Source organism: Dendrobium catenatum, unplaced genomic scaffold, assembly GCF_001605985.2.
Source record: "Dendrobium catenatum unplaced genomic scaffold, ASM160598v2 fragScaff_scaffold_1632, whole genome shotgun sequence".
NCBI classification, from domain to species: domain Eukaryota; kingdom Viridiplantae; phylum Streptophyta; class Magnoliopsida; order Asparagales; family Orchidaceae; genus Dendrobium; species Dendrobium catenatum.
Genome location: NW_021320094.1, coordinates 1,537,998 through 1,564,299, shown reverse-complemented (window position 1 = coordinate 1,564,299; position 26,302 = coordinate 1,537,998). Strand labels below are relative to the sequence as shown.

The 26,302-nt window shown below is 30.9% G+C and overlaps 1 protein-coding gene across 1 annotated transcript; it reads right to left on the bottom strand.

Moving 5' to 3' along the window:
* Window positions 1–9,137: 9,137 nt before the first annotated feature.
* Window positions 9,138–13,191, bottom strand: LOC110099041 (aspartyl protease family protein At5g10770-like; the record flags this gene model as incomplete). Its single annotated transcript, XM_028701053.1, has 1 exon — window positions 9,138–13,191. A coding segment is annotated over one exon (1,254 nt), but the record flags the coding sequence as incomplete, so codon positions are not given.
* Between the last annotated feature and the right edge of the window lie 13,111 nt (window positions 13,192–26,302).

The window sequence follows — 26,302 nt, the reverse complement described above, 5'->3', positions numbered from 1 at the left end:
TCATCTGAAAAATTATTTGTTTATTTATTTAAGGTATTAAAAATTTAATTATTCTGATATTTTATTTCATTGATTTGTTATATATATTATTTATTTATTTATTTATTTCAATTTAATTAGCATAAGATAACACCTTAATAAATTATTACCTAATTATTTGTTAAGTTAATTAAATAAAAATTTCTATTTACTCAAATTAAATAATAATAATAATAATGTTAATTTACTCATGTTAATATTTTAAATTACTCATATTGATTTAATTTTATAAATTAATAGAATAGTAATAGTTTTAATTAATAATTTTTATCAATTGTAATTACACTTGTTAAGTTATAAGTAGCATAACTTGATATTTTAACTAACCTTTAAATAAGAATTTATAAAATTAATTGAACGTAAGAATTTCTATTTAATCAAATTAAATTATAAATAGTATTAATATTCTAAATTTAACATCATTTAAATTAATGAATATTAATTATTAAAATAAATATTAGAAAATTTTGCGTTTGAGCTCATTTAATTAAACCCATGACAAAAAAAAATCTCGTTCTTGTTTCTTTAAATCCAATAAATCTATCAAACTACAATTTTTAGCAAATTAAAAATTTAGAGCGAAATTATGATAAAACATAATCTATTATACATATAAGAAATTTAATTTACTCGTTAGGACCAGGGTGGAACCACGAAGAGCTCAAGGTGGGCAATTGCCCACCTTTAAATCTTTTAGTCTGTTAAAAAAATAAATATTTTAACTATTTTCTTCACCTTCGATAAATGCAGTTGTCCAAATTCTAAGAAAAAAATATTTTCTATTTCATACATAAAATTATACATTTCACATTCCTATTATGATCACCCTTAAAACCCCTTTGGGACTATTTGACTATGTTTGCTATAAATCCTAATAGGGGTCAAGTTTCATGTAAAATCATATATGCTTGCCTTTTAAGAAGAAATAAGACATGTTGGATTGGTTATCGTTTGATTTATAACTAAGAATAGATTTCAATATTATCTAGCATCCATTGCTCTATTTGGGTTGAAGGGATTGGGGGAAAATTGACGTTGTGGAGATTAAGCTAGCAAAATCAACTCCTTCAAATGGGTTCTCTTAACTATAATTCACTATTTCATTTTATATTGTTACATTAATCTTATTATGTTTTTTTATGATTTTTTTAGTCCTATTTAGCAGTTTACCAAAAAAAAAAGCTTAATTTTTTTTTTTAAAAAGCTAGAAATTAGTTTGGTTGTGACATTTTGGATTAGAGGAATTTTTATTGGGTCAGGTAACCTGATGTAGAGATACATCAGGTACCCAATAAAAAAATGGCACATGCACTTTAAACAAAAAATACTCAGCTTTAAACAAAAAGTAAGTGCATGTGGCATTTTTTTATTGGGTACCTGATGTATCTCTACATCAGGTTACCTGACACAATAAAAATTTGGATTAGAGACATGGCAGATGGTGCCAAGCAATCAATTGGCAATTATTTATAAATCCTAAAAAAAGCGCATCTCCTTGTGAATTGGAAGTGCTGCCCTTCGATTTTCTAGTGCTTTGTTGTGGGGATGAGGTGGGAATTTTGCAATATTAAGGTTTGGTTTGGGACGGTTTCTTACTACTTCTTAAAACAGCTTTCAAGTACAAAAATGTTAACTTTGTGCTAAAAAATTGTTTTAAGAAACAGTATGAAAGCCGTCCCAAACGAAGCCTAAGAATGATAGAAATTTGCCTTTAGTTATTTAATCGATAGACCTGACACTCATACCGATGGTAAGAGAATTTGTTGCAGTGCATTGTGCATTGAGACGTCTCTAATGAGTTGATCCATTGACTCGACTGGAGTTTATTTATTTCAATGAAGGTCTAGTTCTTTGTTTGTAAACTACATTTTCTAATTCAGAGTCAAACTTCGTAGACACCTTCCGAATACACTTACAAAGGTGGTGTCACCTCCCAAATATTTAACAAAGTGACTTAAGATAAATAAATAATGACCTTTTATGAACAACTTCATCTGACGGCTTTTTACAATAGGAATATGTTGTAAAAGTACTATTCAACTATATGGAGATATCACATAAGAACCAAGTCATATATGTGTGTGTGCTTGCTGTGCTGAATGCATGAGGAGTTACTACAGGAAAGTCAACAATTTCTTACGGATTTGCAGAGGAATTTTTTTTCTCAAAAATTGCGTCAAATTTGAGACGGAAATATTCATCATTTTTTTTTGCAACAAAAATTCCGTCGCAAATCAACATAGACAACCCTATCTAACCGACTGATCAAGCATTTATTTCATTCATTTGTTATGTTCTCAACTGCTCTACATGGACTTCCCTCGGCTCCTTCGACGACGTTCCCTGTGGCATCGCCTCCTTCAACGACATTCCTTCCCATCGCATTCAAAGTCACATTTCCTCTTGTTCTTCATGACAACCACTATCTTACCTCCTTCCCATTCTTCTTCGCAGGCATCACACCTCCAATCCTTCTTGACTCTATTCGCAGACAAAGTCGGAGACGGAGCTTGCTCCTTTAGAAGGTATCCATCTTTCTTCCTTTTGCGCGTTTCTTCTCCAAAATGTCACTTCCGAACTCACACCTTCTCGCCATTCTTTTGTAGCAACCAAATTTGAGCAAAAGAGAGTTTGGTCTTTGCAAAGGTATCCATCTTTCTTCCTTTTGCATGCCTCTTCATCCAGACCCCAAATCTGCCGCTGGTGCAAGGTATGAATTTTAATTATGATTACTTCTTTGTTGATAAGACTAGAGAGGGAGATAAATGTAAACTTGAATTATGAAGGTCAATCTTAGAATTTAATAGTAGGGATAGTGATTTTGGGCAAATAATTCATTAATAATAGCATACATTTTAGAAATATTGAGTCTATTATTCATAGCGATGGTGTAATAGATGGAGATATTTTTAGTAGAATTCATGTTGGATGGTTGAAATGGAGGAATGCATCAGGCTTGTTGTATGATAGAAAAGTCTCAAGGCCTCAAACTTAATGGAAAATTCTATAAGATTCAGTGATGAGACTTGCAGTGCTTTATGATGTAGATTGTTGGTCATTAATAGAGAAGCATAATATTAAGTTAAATATATGTTGCAGAGATGAGGATGCTCAGGTGGATGAGTGACGACACGATGATTCATTTGTGTGTTGCACTAATTGACAAACATTCTTCTATTGCCAAATATACATGCATTTTTAAACTCTATGAGTTCTATGGAAGACGAGAGGATGGCGATATCAATATGGGACTTGAGTATAATAGAAAAAGTACTGTACAATGAGTGTGTGATGGAGGTGACATGAGAGCATGATATTCTCTATCATATGAATATGCCAGCAACAACTGAGCAGCACAACCGAAGGGCTTGACTAAAATCCATCCATACTGGCATCCAATACTTAAGTTAATACCTAAAATATCAACATTAGCAGTGATAGGTTTATATCATCACATCCATGCAAACTCCTAAAATTATCAAGCCCAAGTGTGTTATGGAAGTGAAGTAACATTGTTTTTTTTTTTTTTAAATTGATACAAATCTAATTATTTAGTTGTAGGAATTTATATCCCAAGTGTGTTATGGATATTCAAAACTATAGAAGTTGGATGTATAACCAATTGTTGCATGGACGTAAAACATTAATAGATGAATTTTTGAACGGAGTGAATTATTTTATTCAGGCAAACTGTCAATTACCCTCCTTTATATCAGATGGAAGGTTTCTTTGTCCATATTCTAAACACAAAAAATCAAGCGTACCTTACACCAAATGAGATTACTATTAATATATATCGCAGAGGATTCATGCCATAATATTGATATTATGCTTCACATGATGAGTAAGAGCCTCAAGTTGACTCTCAGTGTGATCTATCTACTAAGTTCTAATATAATTGAGAAAGACAGAGTTAGGACGTTTGAGGACTTGGTTTTATGATACAACTAGGCCATAATTTCAATAATACATAAAAGAGTAACCAAATAAGAAGACACAAATCTTTTATGATTTATTGCAGGTTGTGCGACAACCAATTTGGAATATGTGCCCTAAAACTCAAAGTTATATATTAATGTCAAGATGTTAAGCATAAATACAAAATATATTGTACCCAGAGAATGCTTTAATTAATTTATTGGCCTTCTTAAGAAGACCAATCTGATAAATAATATAATTTTGATAGATTTATGCATAACAAAAAATTTAATTTCCAAACTTGATTTTATTGCTATAAAAATAGATTGTTGTGTTAACAAATATATATTGCATTACAAAGATAATTTTATAGAGATTGCATTATTCTACTTACCCATCATTCCTAGATTATAACTTTTATATGCATCTATGAGCTCTGATGCACATATGAGATGACATAGGGAACACATCTCACAAGTAGGCATTCCAATATATCCATCAAAAGTAGAAGCTTGAAAAACTTTGACCGTACACATCCTACCTTCATCACATAACTAAAAAAATGTAAGATTAGATTTACTTGCATATGATTTTATTCCATTTATCCAATCTACCTTACCTTATACATATTGCCCCGTGATACTCACCCTTATAATCTTCATTCAAAGTTGTGTATGACTACACCCTTTATATTTCGGACTCTTATAATTCTAGACCCACACAATCTAAAGGTAAAGATAGATCCTTTAATCAATGGCTTAAAATTATTGTGAAATAAAGGAGTTAATGTATATGATATCTCCACCAAATAAAATTTTATATTAAGGGCAACATTACTTTGGATAATTGATGACTCTCTACTATTTGATATACTTTTTAGTTGGAACACTATAAGAAAGCTAGCTTTCCATATTGCTTGAAAAATACTAAATCCTTTACTTTGAAGTATAGAGGTGAAAATAATTGGTTTGACTATAACTGTATGTTCTTACTTGCAAACCATATATTTAGGCAAAATAAGAATGCTTTCATTAAAAATAAAATGGAGATGATATAGCCCCCACAAAGGTTAAGCAGCAAAAAAATATTTGAAAGAGTAAATATTTATTAAGCAGCAAAAAAATCATATTCACGATAATTGATTATCCATCATTAGTTATTTATTAAGTACCCATGTATAGAGTTAATCATAATTGGACAAAATGAGCATTTTATGGTCTTTGTCATATTGGAGAACAAAATTGATTAGACATAATTTAGATGTGATGCATAAAAAGAATCAAATTTTTGATAATGTGTTCAATACAATAAAGAACATCAATGGAAATTCTAAAGATAATATAAAAGCTAGGATGGACTTAAATGATATTTATAGGATAAAAAATTTGTTCAATTTTTACCCAGCAAAGCAGCATATACACAAGATACAAGATATCATATTGAGCAGGTTTGATGAAAATCCCAGAGGATGTATGTGGCACGTGATTTAGGAAGTTTGCAGTTAGTAAGTTGCAGTATTATTAACATTTTGCACAATTTGCAGCAGAACTATCTGCCACTTATTACATTGAAAATGGCGACAAACAAGTCACTGTAAGACCACCGTAAATTGCGATAGACATTCCACCATAAATTCACCGCAACTAGCGACAGAATTAGTGGCAACTGGCTAAAATGAACATGCCATTTTATTGAATTTAATTATATCATAAATTTTCCATAAATTCATAATAAAATATTTGCGATCGATTATTTATGACGCAAATACTTTTTAACATGTCTTTTAGCGTCAGAATGTATTTCACTACAAAGCAAAATTTGTGACAAATTTGGCTTGTTTATGCTATGTAAATAGCTAACTTTCATGTAATGAGAAGAAAAATAAGAAGAGAGAATGATGACTTCTTTTTTGTATACATGTTCTATAATAACCAATAATTTAGCTCATGCAAAAAAAATTAAGGACTTATTATAAGTTCAAATAACAAATTGACTTCTCCATAACATCGATATTTTAGTGCTTTAAATACACTAATTGTTTCATAATTTTTGGGCACTGGTACAAATCCTTAAAAAATTGATACCTATCGATATAAGTGGAGATTTTGAGATTATTATGTATCCATTTTGCTAACCTATTTCACAAGAAATTTTTAAATTAAATATTATATTTTATAGATATTGTTTTATAATTTTTAAAGTACTTAAAAATTATATCAAATTTATATTAAATTTTGATTAAATTATAAAATATTATTATTTTATTATAAAATATCTAAGGTCACTTTCTAATTTTATTATAAAATCATTTTTCTATTCATATCATTTAACAAAGATATGTACATTTAATTTAAAATAATAATATTAGAAAGTGAATTTAGGAAAATATGTTAGGAGAGAGAAAAACAATTTTAGGGTTTGAGGTCATAGAACAATTTTCGTTAGTTAGCCCAGTTGAAAAATTTGCTCGACTCATTGTAAGGAATCATTACACTATTTCTGATTTCAATAATTTTATGTTTTGATCAATTTTGTATTTTTGTTAGAAAAAAATGAGGATAATTTTTCATTGTAAAACTTTCATTGTAGAACTTTTTATATGTTATAAAAATTGAGATTATAAATATTTTAAGTATTTATTTAAGATTTTTCGCATGATGATTTTAAAAAATAGTAATTTTTATGAATTTAGAAATTTATTTAGACATATAAAATTAGTGTTTTAATTCAATTAAATCTTCAAAATATTGTTATATATTATTCATGGTAATTTAGTTAATTTTAAAAATATGAATGTCTATTTAGTAGGATTCTTTATTGCATGCCATTAGAATATTTTGATACTTTTTGTATTAAATCCATTTATGCTTTATTTATTATAATGCATTGGTAATGAATGTGAATATATCACTATTACTGTTAGGGGTGTCAATATTTGACACGACACGAAAACCCGACCCGGACCCGACCTGAAAAATCCGGGTTGAACCCGACCTGTTTGAAAAACGGGTCGGGTTCGGGTTCACAGATTCGACCCGTTTGACAAAACGGGTCGCCTGCTGCCGCGCGATTCCGGGTCGTGTAGGGTCAACCCGCCGGGTCGGGTCCGGGTTCGGATTTTCGACCCGTTTTTCTACCCGGGTCGGGTTAGGGTCGACCCGTTTTCCACCCGGGTCAGTTCGGGTTCGACCCGAACCCGACCCGTGACCCGAAATTGACACCCCATTTACTGTTATAGTTGTTCACCTCACTTTTGATGAGGTCGATCTTCTTTTATGGCTTTCTTATAACCTAAGACTTTCTACCTTAGCGTAGAAGTCATCCCTAAAATTCTTCTTAAGTGAGCATCCTACATCATAGCTTCAACTCATCCTTAATTACGATGATTTAGTTTTGATTAAATAGATTTGCATAAATCAAGCTTAGTTAGTTCTTCTTCAAGTTAATGAACATCAATCAAATCTAAATTATGTTAAATCGAACCATCTCAAGTCAATTCGATTCTACTCAAATCATTCACTTCCATGACCTCGATCCGATTGAGTGCAATTGACTCGTTTCAAATTAATTTAAAATGAATTAGGGTTAATTAACTCAAATAAACACAATTAAAATTTAATCCATATTAAAATCCAATGAAATATACTTGTTAATTTAGCTATTTCGCATCAACTGCCCCTCTAATACATTTAATTTCTTTGAATATAATTTGAACCCTTGGATGAGAAGGGTGGGATGGTCAATGATCCTTCCCAAAGCATCTAGGGCATAAAAGAGGGTCGATCCGTGTATTTCCCCAATTCGTCCTAACCGATCGTGTGAGGGCGGCTGAGAGTGCTTGGTGTGTGTGATCCATCTGGCCGAGAGGGAGAGGCATGAGCAAGCGATCGGCTTCTTGCATGCCTTCTATTTGGCCAAGTGAGAAGAGAGCATGGTGGACTGTCGGCTGCTTTCATGTTCTCCACCTGACCAAGTGTGAGAGGGTATGGATGGTGGCAATTTTCACTAGATTGATCCCAAGCTGCATGCAACCTACCTCTCTTTAGTTCCTTTGGCTCTCTCAAACACGAAAGCTCTCCTCCCTCCATCAGCCACATCTCAAGTCTTCCTTGTTTGCGTGAAATGTTGTTCATGTTTTCTGGCAATAACAAGGTAATTGAAATTCCAAAATCTTCTGATCTTTGTCTTAAACTTTAAAATCTTAAAAATATATTTGTCACTACTTTAATCGAGAGTATTCTCGAAGAATTTACCTCTCATAAGAAGTAAATAGCCATAGAAGCTTACCCTTATAGGAAATATATAATTCCAGAATAAAATAAATCATATTTTACCCTCGTAGGATTGGAAAAAGATTTTTAAGAACGTAGGCAGTCTTTTGACGTGTTACTATATTCTCTTTGTAGTATTTAATCATAGAAATGACACATTTTTCAAACTCATTATCGCCTCTAAATTCTTCATAGAATATTATATTCGTCTCTTAAGATGATATAATATTATCGTCAATGTATCTTGTTGTGGAAATGATAAAATTTTCAAAGCCTTATTTCTTTTTTCAAACACCTCCATAGGATATCAAATTCATCTTTCAGGATGATATTTTATCCTCTTGATTACAAGAGTGATATTGTAAAAAATCTTATTTTTTATTGAATCCATTGTAAAATATGGTGTCTGTCTTTTGGGGTGATATGGTATTCTCCATGTAACACTCAATAATAAAATAAGAGGACACATCAAATCTGTATGAAAATTTATTTTCAACAATAGTATCATGATAATAATGTGTATGTAAAAGATAAGTAAATACTGGTTGACCTGTTGGTTGGAGATTGATTGAACTATTTAGGATGGCGGGCCAAAGAGCTTATTGATAGACTTATTGAAAGTATTGATAGAATGACTACTTTAATTATTAACAGTCATATTAGTTTACTGAATTTTTCGTTGTGCTTCTTTACTAGCTTTGGTACAATACTGTTTTATTGTTTACAGATTTTACTACTACTGCATGTGAGTTTTATTATTTCTGGACTAATTCTTGATCATATAAATATTACTGCTAAGATTTGACTGCTGACATGCATATTATTCATTTGACTTGTATTGAGTTTAGTTATAAGATTTGGTTACTTGCTGACTCTTGTGCTCATTATATATGATTAAATGATTTCAGGTTAGGATAAGAGAGCATGAGTGTGAGATTGATCAGGATCCTTCAGATTCAAGTTCATATTATTTTAGTTATTTTTTTAATAATCAGGATAGCATAGTTTTGATATGATTGTATATATCTTGAGTGGTGTACATGATTTTTGAGAAAGAAATACATATGTATATATTGATGTTTTAATCGATAGTTTTATTTATGCTAGTAAATTAGGTAGCTCTCATTAATTATTAAAATATTAAATAATAATTCTTTTAAATTAGATTCTACGATATCACAAGTTCAATCTCAAAATCATGGAGAATGCCATGACATGGTGGTTGGTAAAGACCTGCTATAATGAGATGACCATCCTCTGATTACTTGTTGAGATGTCGTTATAATTGCTTGTGAGCCATATGAGATCCCACATGTTGTTGAAGATGTAAATTCATTTGTATGAAGGAAACATGACATATCCCTATAAACTATGGGCTAAATGTACTTTTAAGATGCACAATTTAAGGTGCTGATAGACTATTTTATGTTAGGGGTCAAATAAAATAAAGACATCTTAAGTTGGTCAAATGAGACATGATCAAAAGGAACTAGTGATGACGCACCTCGAAAGTGTTATGCTTAACATGGGCATCGTTAGAAGCTTCTTTGGGAAGTTGGTCGAGAGATGTATTGAACGAAATACAAAGTGTTGAACAACAAGCACTAATGCCACCCTTAATAATTATCAGCCCACGCCCACATATGCTCCTAATTTGATGCAAAAACTAGGTGTCACACAAGTGATCTACATCATGGCCATCACTCATAAGATCTACACTCCAACCATCTATTGAAAGATCTTGCCATAATTACTTCCAAGTAGGTGTGCAAATGAGTCGAGTCGATCTCGAGTTAGGGAGTTTGAGTCGAGCTCAACTGTCAAATACCGAACTCGAGCTCAACTTGACAGTGGAAAATAAGCTCATTGAGCCGCACTATAAGCTGCTCGTCCGCTTCCATCGTGCAACCGTCATCATTGTTAGACGTGTCGCCCACATCTGCGTTAGCGATCGCATTCGCTGTGCCACCCGCTTCAACTCCTGATGTGCCGCTCGCATCCGCCGTGCCACCGTCGTCCGCGTTCGAAGTGCCGCCCGCGTCCGTGTTCGCATCTGCATTCCTTTTCATTTTCCCACCGTCACGAGCCTCGCATTTTCATTTTCCCGCCCGTACATACCCCGCAGTTTCATTTTCCCGTTGTAGCTAGGGCTGTTCGAACTAGAGCTCGATAAGCCGTCAAGATCGACTTACGAACTCGATAAGCTCGACTTGTTGAGCCTGAACCAACTCCCGAGTTGACTTAACTCGGTTGCACCCCAACTTCAAAGCACCAAGCCCCATCTTACATTACTATTGTTGACAATATATTGACAACTCATTATTTTTCATTATTTTAATGCCTTAAATCTATGTAAAAATAAATGCATCTTGTAATATTTTTACGTCTGAAAATGGCGACATCCTTCAAAATTTTTTTTTATGTCAAAATATATCTCATTCTCTATTTTATTTAATTGCTGCTTGCAATGCATGAGAGTGAATGATGCCAATTAAAAACGAGATTGATCCTCACCTTTCTTGCTAGATTTCTCAAACATAACAATGTTTCTTAAATTATAACGTATTTCTAAGTATTTAATTTGAAAGAGAATTTTCATCTTACATAAAATAACCATATATTTATTGCATCGATTATTATTTCACTAAAGATATATACATGTCTCAGTAGTTTGTTAAAATGCCATTTAATTTAATATATATTTTATTCTGAGCTAAACTTAATCAAAATATTATAAGATAAATTTTTGAAAAAGGTCTTTAAACTAATCAGCTGTTCACATTTAGTTCTCTTTTCTTCTTTTATCAGCTTTTCTATTTAATTTTTGTAAATAACATGCATGCATTTTTGCTGACGCATACTAGAATTTTTTGTAAAACGTTTAAAAAAATGCATAATAACAATTTGTAATTTTCTTTAGTTTGAAAAGAACAATTTGTGATACTTAAAATATATATTTTAGCCATTCATATTGTAGAGAGCTTCTTGATGATATAGAGATGCTCATTTAATATTTTATTATTTCATAAAAATTGTATACAATTGTGTTAGTTTTGTGTGGAATCTAATTGTGTAGATTCATCGGTTGAGCTCACTGGGGGATTGTAGGAGGTCGTCCCTCTGCTTATGTTAAGGTGCTTTGCATATAATTTTTTTCCCTATACAATGCTGCAACACTGTGTACCTGAGCCCTACGATAATGTATTATCTAATTGGAGGTAGACGAGAGTGAAGAGCTACGATGCTCTAAACCACAACCTTGCATCATTTTAGACCCGACAGTACGGTGCTATCAGGCATTAAATAGATAGAGAGTTGAGCGCAATGACGCTCCAAACCTGGCGTCGCGACGCTGTTAGAGGGGTTGACAATTTTCTTTCTCATTTTTCATTAAATGTTATGTCTCTTAATGGTTTAGAGTATATCTTTTAGTTAGTTCAAGGGTGAACAAGGATAAGGAGAGAGTGCGAGAGAAGAAAGGCTTGTGCTATTTCTCTCAATTTTTTATAGTGAATTTTTTAGTATGATATGACTCCATAATTTTTTTCCTAATTTTAAATTTTGTCATGTTAGACTTCATTTCGGCTACATTTTGTTTTTTGCTCCTTCGTGTTTTACTTCCCCAACAAATTGAACTTTATTTATCATGACTACATTAACTGTGCCACACTCCCCAATTGTATAACAAACATTCCGAAACCCATTCATTCTAACTACAACCATTAGCCCCAAAGCCAATTTTTAAGTTCCCCACATCATAGACTACATTGAATCCGCGTTGCTGTACATTACCAATGATTACAATGTCGCTAGCAGCATTATTTCCAGCGAAGGCTAAACACGTTTGAGATATACTGCCAATATAAAGTATCCCCATGAACTCTAAGTTAGCAGTCACTCCGTCATCAAAGATAAACGCAATCGCCGGCACCTTCACCTTCTGGTAGTTACTGAAGTCATAACATGTGTCAAGTATGGATAGTGACGGCGCCATCGGGTAATTTGTCATGTGTTGTCGGAAAATGTTGCGAAGGGCGGAGTAGGCAGTGGGCGGCAGTCGGCTAATCACCGTGCCAGAGTCCAACATGGTTCCAGGGGCACTGAACACAGTAGGTGAAAGGGCGAGCCTTTCACCCCCAATAGAAATGGCAACGAGCTTTAGGAAGTACTGGGATGGCAGGTTTGGGTTGGTTAGCATCGGTGTATACTGCACACCAGGGGCAGAGCTACCTAGTGCGAGATATCCAGCTATGCTGGACTTTGATGGTAGACAATATGAGAATACCTTGCCATATAATTGAGCTGTCTGGGAAATAATTGAAAGAGCCCCCCGGCCGAGGCCTAATAACCCATCTAATTTAGTGAATAGCCCCCTGTGGTCATGGCTGCAGCCGAATATGAAGTTTTGCATGGTATTAGAGGAGAATGTCAAGGCATCTTGAATGAGAGAGCCTTGAGTTTGAGAATCGTCAGCGTATTTTACTATGTAGATACAGGTGGACGGAGAGGGGCAGTAGGATGCATCAAGTTGGCGACAATAGTTGGAGCGACAGGAGATTTTGGAGAAAGTAGAGGATTGGGTTGGGTCATAAAGTGGGTCGTTTTGGGGATAGCAATTATCGCAGGGGACACATTGGGTCCAAGTGACATCGCTACCGGTGTCAAATAGAACTGAGAAGGACTTGGTAGGGGTGCCAAGGCCTATGGTGACGATATTGTCATCGTAAATAAGTTCAATGTCGATGTTTTTTTGAACTCCTGCAGAAAGAGAGTCATCAATAGAGTCTCGGCGGGCGGTGGCGGTGGCGGCTCGGCGGTGGATGTAGTCGACACGGGCTTGGTCTTTATGAAGGAGCTCCACATGGGACGGCTTGTCTTGGTGTGCCTGGGATGCACATGGTCCGCGCCGATGGACCACCTTGAGCTTGGAAGGATTCGTGCCTGCCACAATCGGAACAACTTGTTAATATACGTATTGATTGGGACTTAGAAATATCTAGCCGAGAATGATTTTTTTTTTTTGCATCACGTTTAAGCTTCTGAAGTCTATTAAATGATCTTAATTGCCGCATGATTTATTATTATTCTAATTAATTTATGAAACAAATAGTCTCAAATAGGGAATTAATAAATTATTGACATTGCTAGCAAACCATTATCAAGCATGGAGCATGAGCTGCTCGGCAGCAGGGAATTGACGTCAATGATATAGTGCTATCCGGCAATCTCCCGCGCTAATACTAGAGAGTTCTTCTCTATTAGAAGCAAAAAGAAGAATAGTTTGAGAAGAATATAACAGGAGAGAAGAGAAGAAGAAGTCCCCATGAAAAGTTCGAAGCTCTGCTTAGGAAAACTCGGAGTAAGCAAAGTGGAGGAGGGGCTTTATAGGCGTGGATAATTATTGTGCCAAGACTTTGCAAGAGACTGAGTAGACAGTTCCAATGCAGGACGGCAGCGGAAACATATTAGGAAACTACAGTCTATTACTTGGTCTTGTTCTTATATTTATATATCTATACTACTACTATAAAAGGGGCTTGAATTTCCTTCCCTAGCAAATCTTGGCCATTCATTTTATTTTTTCTTAAATTATCTTGGCCATCCATTATGATATAAATAATTAATAATTCAAGAAAATAATATTTATATAATTTAATGCTTTTTATGTAGATCTCATTCTAAATTAATTTTAAAATTTATGAACGTTTTAATCATTTAATTATATGTTCAAACCCTATTAAATGCAATAAATTACAAAGATAAAACTGATTAGTATATTTAAACACATAATAATATTTCATTTAAGCAAATAAATGACCGAAGTTAGAGTTGTTAATAGCATTTAAGAGTTTTTATTTCACTTCTTTCTAAAGAAACTTTTCATCTTCATCTCCTATTCATAATTTCATTATGCATAACGTTTACATTCTTTATGTTTTTTAATTTCACTTTTAAGTTAGAGATATCAATTGCATTTAAGAAACAAGTTAGAGTTGTTAATTATATTTAAAAGTTTTAATTTTAATTTTTCTCAAAAATAAATTTTCATTCTTTTAGTCGTCCACCTTTCATATTCTGCATGTTGCCTCCATTTTGTCTTCCTATTCTGCATAACCGTTATTTTTTCAGGCCTCTACAAATTCCACTACTCTCTATTTATTTCTTCTATTTGCCTTCTTCTCCTATCCAATATTAATTCTCCTCTCCGAAAGAGTCACTAAAAAGAGCTTCTTCTCCTCTTCTCCACTTGTCGTTTCGGAAGTTGATATGGCTTCGATTGATAAAGAGTTTTTAATAATTCTTTGCTTTGCATGACTCTTATGAATGTTGAGAGCTTCTCCACCTCTTTTTCTTCTGTCAAATTTGAAGACGATATGACTTTGTGTGAAAAGGAGTTTTTAACGATTCTCAGCTTCACATAGCTCTTATGAACGTTGAGACTTTCTTCATCTATTCTTCCTCTATCGGATTGGAAGTCGATAATCCACAAGAAAATTTTCTCTTGCAAGTAAAGCCTACCACAAGCTCTTCAAGACCGTTATCTGTATATATAGCAGAATACCCTTTAAACATGATTTTTTCACCCCCTAAAGGTTGCAAGCATAATTTCATTATTTATTAATTTATATCTTTGTTATGAGTCTTCAATTTATATATAAATATCTTTATAGTTTGTTATTTTGCCTTTAACATTATTTTGAATATCTATATTTTTACATAATTATGATTTTTTCCAGTAGTAATATATTGTTAAAAGTTTTTGAGACTTCACTTTCTTATTGATAGAGACTTTGTTAATGACCTTTGTAATTTTAGAAAAGAGTTTTTCTTTTTAAAATCAGAATTTTATTCATGATATCATATTTTAGATGATTAATTTGATTCTTCTTTACTTGCTTTTTAATTAATTTATTTTTTATTTGAGAGGCATTGTTAATAAATTTGGTAAATTTATAAATATGATTTCTTTTTTAATTAAGTTTTTTATTCATGATATCATGTTTTGTAAATGATTAATTTGATTCTTTATCCTGGTCTTCCATTTTAATTATTCAAATTAAATATAAACCTTAAATTTCAATTATTAAAATTATAATTATTTTATTAATGTTAAATCTAATCTATTAATTAGCAAGTTACTGTAGCATTTAATGCATTATATTTATTTTAAATCAATTACTTAGAGTTATCAATTGTATTTGAGAAAAAAAGTTAGAGTTACTAATATCATTTAAGAGTTTTTATTTCACTTCTTCCTAAAGTAACTTTTCATCTTCATTTCTTATTCCTAATTTCATTTATGCATTACGCCTAAATTTTTTATTTACTTTTTAATTTTACTTTTAAGTTAGAGTTATCAATTGCATTTATGAAAATAAGTTAGAGCTATTAATTATATTTAAGAGTTTTTTTAAAAAAATTTCTAATAAAATAACTTTTCATCCTTGTTTTTTTAAACCAAATCCTAAATAATCATTTAATTCTTATTACTTTAAATCTTAACCATTCAAATTTATTAATCAATTTCATTTTAATCAGTTTTAAATAAAAAAATATCTAAATGATAATATAATAATTCATAAATTAATGATTTTAAATTTTTAGTTTTCAAAATGCCTTCTAAAAGTTTTTAACGATTATTAAAAAATAAATGTAAATTAATAATATAATAATTAATTAATTACTTTTTTTTTCAAAATGTGTGTTTTGAAACTTATAAAAGTTTAATAGTTTTTAAAAAATAAATGTGAATTAATGAATTATAATTTTATGTTCATACCAATTATTAAATTTTTTAATTTTGTGTTCATTAATAATAATAGCATCATATTAATTTTCAAACTTTAAAATGTTATATTTCTATGGTACTATTATAAAAGTGATTTGAGTTCCTCTAAATAAAAATATGACCATTTTTTTAACTCTTATTATTTTAAATATCAATAATTTAAATTTATCCATTTTAATTTAATTAGATTTCAACTAAAAAATATAAATAACAATATGATAATTATTTACATTACATTTTCAATTTTTAAAATGACAGTTCTGAAACTTATAGAATCTTAATAATTATTTAAGAATAAATATCAATTAATAAATTATAATGATAGTTTAACATCAATTATCAACATTTTGAATTTTGTATTTATTAACTATTATAGTATAACATCAATTATCAACATTTCAAATTTTGTATACATTTATTTTATTTTTATTTTTTTATTTTTTATTTTTTTATGGTGGGCACAGAGTGAACTATTCAAATTTTGTATACATTAATCATATTTTATTATTTTTATAATTTGAATTATAAAAATACTTTCAATATTTATTTTTTAAATTTCATTATAGATCAATTAAATACTTTTTAAATACCAAAGATCTTTAATGTTATTTGTTAATTAATTATAATATAATTATTAGATATATAACTAATTTAATTTTTTTACTTTTGAATGTAATTTATTAATTAATTATAATACAATAATTAGCTATATAACTAATTTATATTTTTCACTTTTGAACTTTGGGTTTTGAAAGTTTGAGCATTTTAATAATTATTCTAAAATAAGTACTTATTAATAAAATTATATTATTAATTAATTATATTATATCCTATTCAAAATTTATTTTTTGTATTATGCAATTCACTTTTAATTCCACTTATCCTCAATTTTATATTTTTCATCACAATCTTATGACATGTTTTATGAATTATACTCTAAGATGTTCCATCATCTTATAAAATATCAAACTTTCTTTGTTTTATAATTTATTTAACTCAATTGGATCTAATATAATTAAAATAATATTTGATTGTTGAAACACACATATCAATATATTTTTATAGAGCATAATAAAATAATAATTTATGCTTAAACTCCCTCATAAGGTTGTTAGCAATATTTTTAATATTAAAGTCTTGAATTTTAAAATTTATATTATATTTAATATTTATATTTTTACATATTACATTAATAATATTATAAGCCTAAACCCTAAATTTTAAATATTTATATTAAAATTTTAGAAATGTGATAGATATATTGTTATTTTTATCAATAGCGTGCTATTATGATCAGACATTAAATTACATATCTTCTAAATATATTAAGAAAAAAAAACTTTCATGATAATTTGATTAAATTTTTTATTATAATTAACATTAAAGCCTTTAAATATTTTTTGAGATTGATGCAATATATATTATTTATATATTACACTAATGTAAGCACATCTGAAATCATTAAATTCATTAATTATCATTTTTTAGAACATTCTAATACAAAGTTTTCAGCATATTATCAAATATCTTAATACAACATTTTTTTGTTGTTTAATTAAAATCTTATATGCATTTGTTTTAAATTAAGGATATAAGTATTGTTACAATTACTTGTAATAATAAATTTATTTATTACATCATTTATAAAAAAAATTTAAATAAATTAAATAATATTTATAATTTAATAATATTATTTAATTATTTAAATTTTATTAACGTGCATTTAATGCACGTGCAATTATACTAGTATTACCAAATTGTTGATTTTTGTTTTATTTGAATTTATTAATTAGTTCCATTTTTATCAATCCACATTTGTTGAGAGGTGCCAGCCATTTGTTGAGAGGTGCTGGCCATCGGATTTGGTCCTACGTTTTTTTTTTTGGGACATTTAGGCCATTTAAGGCAAACTCACACACACGACGCATACACATAGACTCGAACCTTAGACCTCTTAGTTGGAAGCCTAGGCTCTCAACCAATAGGCCAAGGAGAGTTGTGTTTTGGTCCTACGTTTGATCAAGTATAAACATAAGAGCTAATGATGTGTGTGAAAAGTTCGAATAATGCGCCAAAGTTCGTTTTTTCTGTTGTTTGCACTTCTTAAATTTCTTCTGTTGATTCAGCTAGTGTTTCATAATTTTTTTTTCTATTGAATTATCTAATTATTAGTTAATGTAGGCTTCGCAAAATATATTTATCGGTCTAATCTTGAAGGAATACAAATCTTTTTTTTTTCTTTTTTGGTGTATTGAGTTTACATTTTTTTTCTTCTGTATACATTATTTTATATTATAATAATAACATTACATTGAAGCAAACTTGGGTTATAATTTTCTGATCAATTTTTTGTCAAAATGATATCTAAAAGTTAATAGAAGATATTTCTATTATATTTAAATGAATGAAATTTTATTATTTTGATATCCACATAGTGCAAAATTAATGAAGATATTTTCATTAAAATTTATGACAAAATAATAAAATATTAAAATGTATATATCATTAGCAGAATATATCATTAAACATCAAATATGAGTTTCTCAATACATATAATAATTTTCTAGATAAAATATTAATTTATAAAGATATTTGTTTTGAAATTTATGATAGAATAATAAAATTTTTAGAAAATTTTTTAGGAATTAGATGACATGAGAATATATTCATGTTGCGTCTTGGGATATTTTGCGGCGATAGAGAAATATAAAGTTTCACGTCTTTGAATGAAGATCCAGCACACAATCAAATAAAAAATAGTGTAGCGTTCACAAGTGGCACCAGAGTTTTTACGTGAAAATCCCTGTAAAAGAAGGAAAAACCACTAGGTGACGGGTGATGGAGGTCGGAAAGACTAAAGTGGAGTAACAGTGGTCAGAAGAACTGTAGTCGGCGGGAAACGAATGTTAGAAAAATCGTAATTTAGCGACGGAGGTTAGAAGGACCGTAGTAGGTATGCGACAAAGGTAAGAATGATGATTATCTAGCGACGGAGGTCAGAAAGATTGTAGTCAGCGAGGGACGAAGGTTGGAAAGACCTTAATTTGGTGACAGAGGTCTGAAGGACCATAATCAGTGAGCGACAAAGGTTAGAAAAATCGTTATATGATAATGGAGGTCAGAATGACTATAGTAAGGTAGGAAAGACCGTAATCTGGTGAGAGAGGTTGGAGGGACCTTAGTTGGTGGGCGACGGAGGTCAAACAAATCGTTATCTAGCAACGGAGGTTGGAAGGACCGTATTTGACTGGCGACGAAGGTCGGAAAGATCGTAGTCGGTGGGCGAAAGTGGTTAAAAGACCATTGTCTGACAACGGAGGTCAGAAGGACCGTAGTTGACGAGCAATGGATGCCGGAAAGACCGTAGTTTGGCGACGGAGGTCGCAAGGACCATTGTCGGAGGGCAACATTAGTAAGAATGATCACAATCTGGCAACGAAGGTTGTAAGGACCGTAGTTGGCGGGCGATGGAGGTCGGAAAGACCGTAGTCTAGCGATGGAGGTCAGAAGGACCATAATTGACAGACGACAGAGGTCAGAAGGACCATAATTGACAGACGACAGAGATCAGAAGGATGATTATCTCATTTATCCTTCAATATGTCAGATGTATATATTATAAACTACTTTTATTTGGAACATAAATTTCTCTAGATATTGCTGCTTTGCAGATTTGATATACAAATGAAACTTGGTGATGACGAATGCAAACTTGGGATTTTTGACCAGTAACCGTGCAATCTGTTATATGAAGGGCTGCTATAAGGTGCTCGATCTCGATAGTATGTATAGGTTTTACTTGCAATGATCAATTTTGTCTTTATTTTTATATTATTTTGGAGGAAAGTAGGTTGGATATATTATTCATTTTTTAAAATTAAAAGGGTTAAACTAAAATAATAAAAAAGCTTTAACAATTATTATTATGTTAATTTAACTAATTAAAATAAATTAATTAGATAATTTAATAGATAGTGTTAAATAGATTGAATAAAGAATTATGTTTTAAATATAATTATTAAAAAATTATAATAAAAAAAACGCAACTAAATTAACATTTTATGCATCGCATATCATTGGATAGCCGGTGGCTTAAAGTAGGTTTGAACCACACGTAGCACAAGAGGGTTCATGGGTAGGCCTAGTTCACGGGCCCATGGAGTTCGCGGGGGGCCTGGTTCATGGGCCTATGGAGTGCAGGCAGGTTCATGAACCCGCAGTGATAACAGGTGCGTTTGCGGGCCCGCAGAGTTCGCGGGCGGGTTGACAGGCCTGCTCAAGCTAAATAACATTTTTTTATTTTTTATTTCTAAGCAAATTCCTGCCAAAATATTTTCGATGGAATTTTTTCGACGTTATTTCTTTTCCGACGCTTGAATTACCGTTGGAAATCCGTCGTAAATATAAATTACTTACATATTTTATTTCCGCATGAAAAATGACTTTTTTACTGCAATGATGCTTGAGAAAACTCTTGTACCATCCATTTGATTATTTAAATATCTTCAAGATCAAACATATTCAATGGTTAGAGCCATAATTGATATGCTATTGGATGCTTCAAGACATTTCAAATATATTTATTTTGTTTGCGTGCTTTAATTTTAGACTTTATAGTTATATATTGCCCAATGCTAACCCTCAATGTAACATTTCTTAAATCTAGATGATCAGATACTTTGCTTGAAGTTGTGGCCAAAGTTGCTAATATACATATTAATCCAGTAACATTTATAACAATTGATTCAGAAATAATGAATCATGGATGTAATTTATAATTAGATTTAAGATAATCAATAATCTTGATAGAAAATTTTGTTTTATTTCATACCTTATTTCTAATTGATCATCATGGAGCTTATAATTTTTAACTCTATAATAAATATCATAAAAAAAGTTTAAAACTAATAGCTATTATGATAAATATCACTTGACCTCTAAAATTTATAATATGCTATCACGATATGTATTTTGTATATCTAATACACTTTTGGAGAGAGTGGAAAGTTGATGGGAAGTTCCCTCTATGCTATTAAGCAACATTTTTACAATTAAATGGAGAAAAATATTTGATCTATTTATATGTAGGTCTTCATTGCTTAAGTGTGATATGGATATTAGAAATCAGAGCTAGAGAATGTTTGAAAATCACAAGCTAACATGCACATGGAACAAAGTTGAATATTGGAGGAGTTATAGAAAATGGCGGAACAATTTAATAAAAATCAGTCAGCATAGACAGAGGAGAATGCCAATATAAATTTTGACAAGAATATATGTGTTTGTAAATTTTATGTTGACAAGACTATATTTGTTTGTAAAAAAATTCATGATGCAAAAGCAAGACATTGGAAGTAAGCATGCCAATGTCATTATCACTGCTATTGCGTGCAAACTCTTTGTAGATAACCCTTTGATGATGGATCTGTTTGTAGCATAAACTTGATTTCCAATTTGTGGTTTCTTTTAATGGATGTATTTTCTAAATGCAAGAAGTTCATTTGGGACCATTTTTTAAGGTTTTATTTTTGGACAATTATCATATTTTATTTGACAATAATTTTACTGTTTTAGAGAGAATCATCTTTAGATGATTTGGTCATATAAAATATCGTCCTTCCGATGAGCCGGTTAGAGAGTAGATGTATTAGATTTGACTTATGTAAAAAAAGGTAGAGGTACAACTAAAAAGACTTGGTTATAAAATATTAGAAATTGCATTTTTTATTATATTTAAATGATATTTTTACTCTTAACATGACACATTAAGGAAAAATAGTCATGTATCCGAGATCATTACAATTGAGCCATTAAATACAATTGAGCTATCTCAATTATTTAATAGTATTGGAAGCTCAATATTTGGCTTGGAGAGGACGATGAATGAAATGATCCAGGATGTGGCTTCATTTGGTTATGTTCAAGCAAGGATGGAAGGCATACTGTTTGAGAGACTGAAAAAGCATGAGTTTGCTAATCAATTTTTCTCCCTATTAAAGGACTATTTCAGCTCTTTCTAACCGAATTCATCTTATGATTTGATCTTCCACGAGTAAGCAAAATAGAAATAATTAAAGAAATATTAGTAATCATTATAAAAGTTTGTATAGTATCTCATAATAGTCACAATTTCTAGTAACTTCATTTATGAGTTTGCATGCATAATATATTTATTTTTACAAATTGCAAAAATGATTGGAGAATAATGTTATCATATGATAAGTTCTATCACGAAGATGAATGAAATGACAATTGTCATGCATTACATTACAATTTTTAAACACGCCAATCATTGTGTCCTTCATGTAACCACCTAGCATATAAGGAATCTAAAACTCCAAAACCTAATTAACTCATGGTTAGTCCATATGAGGCCTTATTTAGACAATAAAAGCCAAAAGGAAAATAAATTATTTATGAAATTGGTAATATGATATAATTAGTAACATGTTCTATAATTTTGTGTTGGCTTTGTATATGAACTAGAGATATATTGATTGAGTGTCGTTAATTTACAACATATGAAACTTAAATGATTTTTTTTTCCTTCCAAATTTCATGGAGGACAATTTATCATAAATGTGGATGTCTAACTTTAGCAATTGTATGCTTGTATACATATAGATAGATAATAAAATATAAACACATCTAGGTGACAATTAATCTTCCAATAATATCTTTTGATAATAAATTTTGCTTTCATTAAATTTACAAGTCGCATGCTCAATTTGTGTTTGGCTAATTCTTAAATCATTATGTTCTAAGCAATTTTCTTCATATTGTAACACTACACTTCAAAAATATGTCTTGCTTATCAAAACAATCATTAGTTGCAATGATATTTTCTACTTTATATATATATATATATATATATATATTCTGGTACCATACACCAAATAAAATTGGTATAACTTAATGTTTATTTTTTATGTAAATTTATAATTATCTTATGAGTCCCTCGATAGTTGGTGGGTTTTCAATAAAGATATGAAGAGTTTTATTAGGCATTTAGATTATGATTTCATCGCGGTTGATTTATGAAATTGTACTATTTAAGATTCTAATTAATGAATTTTGGACTCTTGTATTATTGTTTTAATTTTAGATATCTTTTGATATAATATCCTTTTTGTCTTTAGTTGATAGTTGATAGCGAAATCAACTCATTGTTGTGAAGTCTAGCTGTTTGTTTGATGTTGTTGCATATGAATAAGATCAATTTTTTTAGTTAGGATAAAAAGTTGTAGTCATTCTAATAATGATTTGCCCCTTGCAAAAGAGGAACTGATGAGAGGATGGGCTTGTAAGTTATAACATGAATTGACAAATGGATCTTATCTATAATTGAGTTGATATAGTAAACTAATAATGATAGATTTTTTATATATTGAAGTGATCAATTCGTATGTATTAATCTTTTGTTATAGAGTAATGTGTAATTTGGAGGAAATGATTTGTTTATTGATATATTTTCATTTCTTAATTTTTCCTTATCATTATTACATGTCAATTGTGGAACTACTGAATAATCTTTTGACTATTTTCTCTGTTAATTGTGCAAGCACTTACTTATATTGTAATAGAAGGAAGAAATCTATATTCACTTTTTTAAAATATTTTGCCCCTATTTGTTTTGATAAAATCATTAATATAATTAATAATTAGAATAACTTATAGGGATAAAATTAATAGTTTTATCTTTTTATCATAGAAAATATAATTTTATATATATATATATATATATATATATATTAGGATTTAATGTGAAAATATTTGAAATCTGAAAAAGGCCCTAGAGTCACACAACACTAAGAAATTCACTATGAAAATTGAGAGAATTTGTACACATTTGTTTTTCTTTCTCGCTCTCACCTTTTCTCTCTTTATTCCTTACATTATTCTCTACACATAATAGATAAAGAGACAAACATAAAACTAACCAAGGGGCGCAACACATGCATCATTGCGGCATTAGGTTTGGAGTGCCACGACACTCCACTCTATATATCTAGTTTGATTGACATTGTAATAGCGTTGAAATATAGAGTGTTGTGGCACTCCTCTATGTCTATCTCCAACTGGACTATACAACATTGCAGAGTGGTACGAAAAAAAAATTGGTACAAAACACCATAACCTAAGCACATGAAGGACTTGTACAACCCCTCAATGAGCTCAACCAACAAAATTAAGGTCTCATACAGTAATACAACTTGATTGATCGACATAATCAGATTCTACACATAGCTAAAATTTTTCTATTTGTGAGTTAGATTTTTTTCTATTTTGTAAAATAAATTACCCATTTTGTTAAAAGTCTAATTATTCAATATAAAATCCTATAATTAACTGGTAATTATCTTATGCCCTGAATTGAATTCTCACTCATAATACTATTGAAATTTTGTTTATTCTTTCTTTTTTCTTTAAAAAATAACAAGTTATGTCGTGGGAAAGCTGCAAGCATATTCTAACTTTTCAACACTCATCATTAGCTGTTTTGTTAAAGCTACAAGCCAGATCCAACGGTCGACACCTTTCAACAAAATTCGATTGAAAGGAATACAATTAATTTATAACTTCATATTATAGTAAAACTTAAGAAAAAATCAACAAGTTGGTAATATAAGAACAAGCCCAAGCAATAGACATTTGTTTCCTTCTTTATAGGTCAAAACCCTAATTTGATCTCTTCTTCTACTACCTAATCTTCCCTTAAAACAATGACTTATATTCTAAACTATATTTCTAATAACCCCATTATGCACAATAATCCACCGCCTATAAAGCCCCACCTCCACTTGGCTTACTCCTCCAAATTATCCTAAGCATAGCTTCAAAGTTCTATTCTCATGGCGACTTCTTCTCTACTCTCCTGTTATATTCTTCTCAATCTCTTCTTCCTTTTGCTTCTAATAGAGAAGAATTTTCTAGTATCAGTGCGAGAGCTTGCCGGAGAACACCATGTCATTGACGTCAACTCACTGTTGCCAAGCAATTCCTGCTCCATGCTTGATAAAAGTTTGCGAGCAATTTAAATAATTTCTTAATACGCTATTGGAGACTATTTTTTCATAAATTAATTAGAATAATAATAGAATGTTGATTAGCTGTTCAGGATCTGATTAAAGTTTATATGTATTTTCCTATTTTGATTTTCTTATTGTCATGAGTAATTTATTATTCAATTATGTAGCTTTTGCATGTAGCCATGTACTGTAGTGTAGATACATTTTGATAAAAAAAAACTTGTAAATGAGTTTAGTTATAGTAGTTGGAAAATTTAGTATCTATGTAGTATGTAGTTTATTTAAAATGAATATTGAAAGTGAATCTGAAACATTCTAGAATTAGATCATGTTATTTGCTTGTCACAGCTCAACACAATGGGTTCTGTTCTGAGCGGTTGGGTTGTGACAAGCTTTTGTGGTATCACATGTTTATTTTTTATTATTTATCTATTCTTTTTTTGTGAAATGTTAGCATTGTAATGCTCAACATACAAGCATGGGTATATAAGGCATGTCCTTTGAATTTGTTATCAAAATCTTTCGACACTTGATATCTAAAATTTGTATTGTTAATATGTCACTCCCCAACATTCACTAGGTAACATAGATATCAAAAACTTAAATGTGATGTAAAAGCATAAAAAAAAAAAAAAAATTTCTGAGATTGAAACCTCCGAGGTTTGAGGGCACTGTTGAGCCCAGAGCAGCTGAAGAATGGTTGAGGAGGTTAGAGAAGACTTTTGACGGTATGTAGTGTCCGTCGGACAGAAAGGTACCATTGGCAGTTTTTCTGTTGGATGGGGAAGCTGAGCACTGGTGGATAGGCCAGCAGGAGGCGAAATTCCAAAGGAAGCTAAATTCTTTGATTACTTGGGAAGAATTTTATGAGGAATTTCGATCGTGGTTTGTACCTCCTTCTGCACGACAGCAGATGCAGGAGACTTTTCTGAGACTTGTTCAAGGGAGCAGGACTGTGATGCAGTATGAGGCAGAATTTACTGCTTTAGCCCGTTATGTTCCACAGTTGGTAAGTACTTCTGCTGAGAAGTGCTACAGATTTCTGAGGGGACTACGAGATAGTCTGAGGCAGCCCCTTGTGCCATTTCATATTTCTGATTTCTCTGAGCTTGTGGAGAGAGCTCATCTGATAGAGAATGATTTGATGGCTACTCAACAGCGGTGGACTGCAAGTAGGAAGAGATTTGGGGGTGATGCTTTTAGTAGTGGTTCCTATGACAAGAGGAGATTTGTTTCTGGAGACTCCAGGAGGAGTG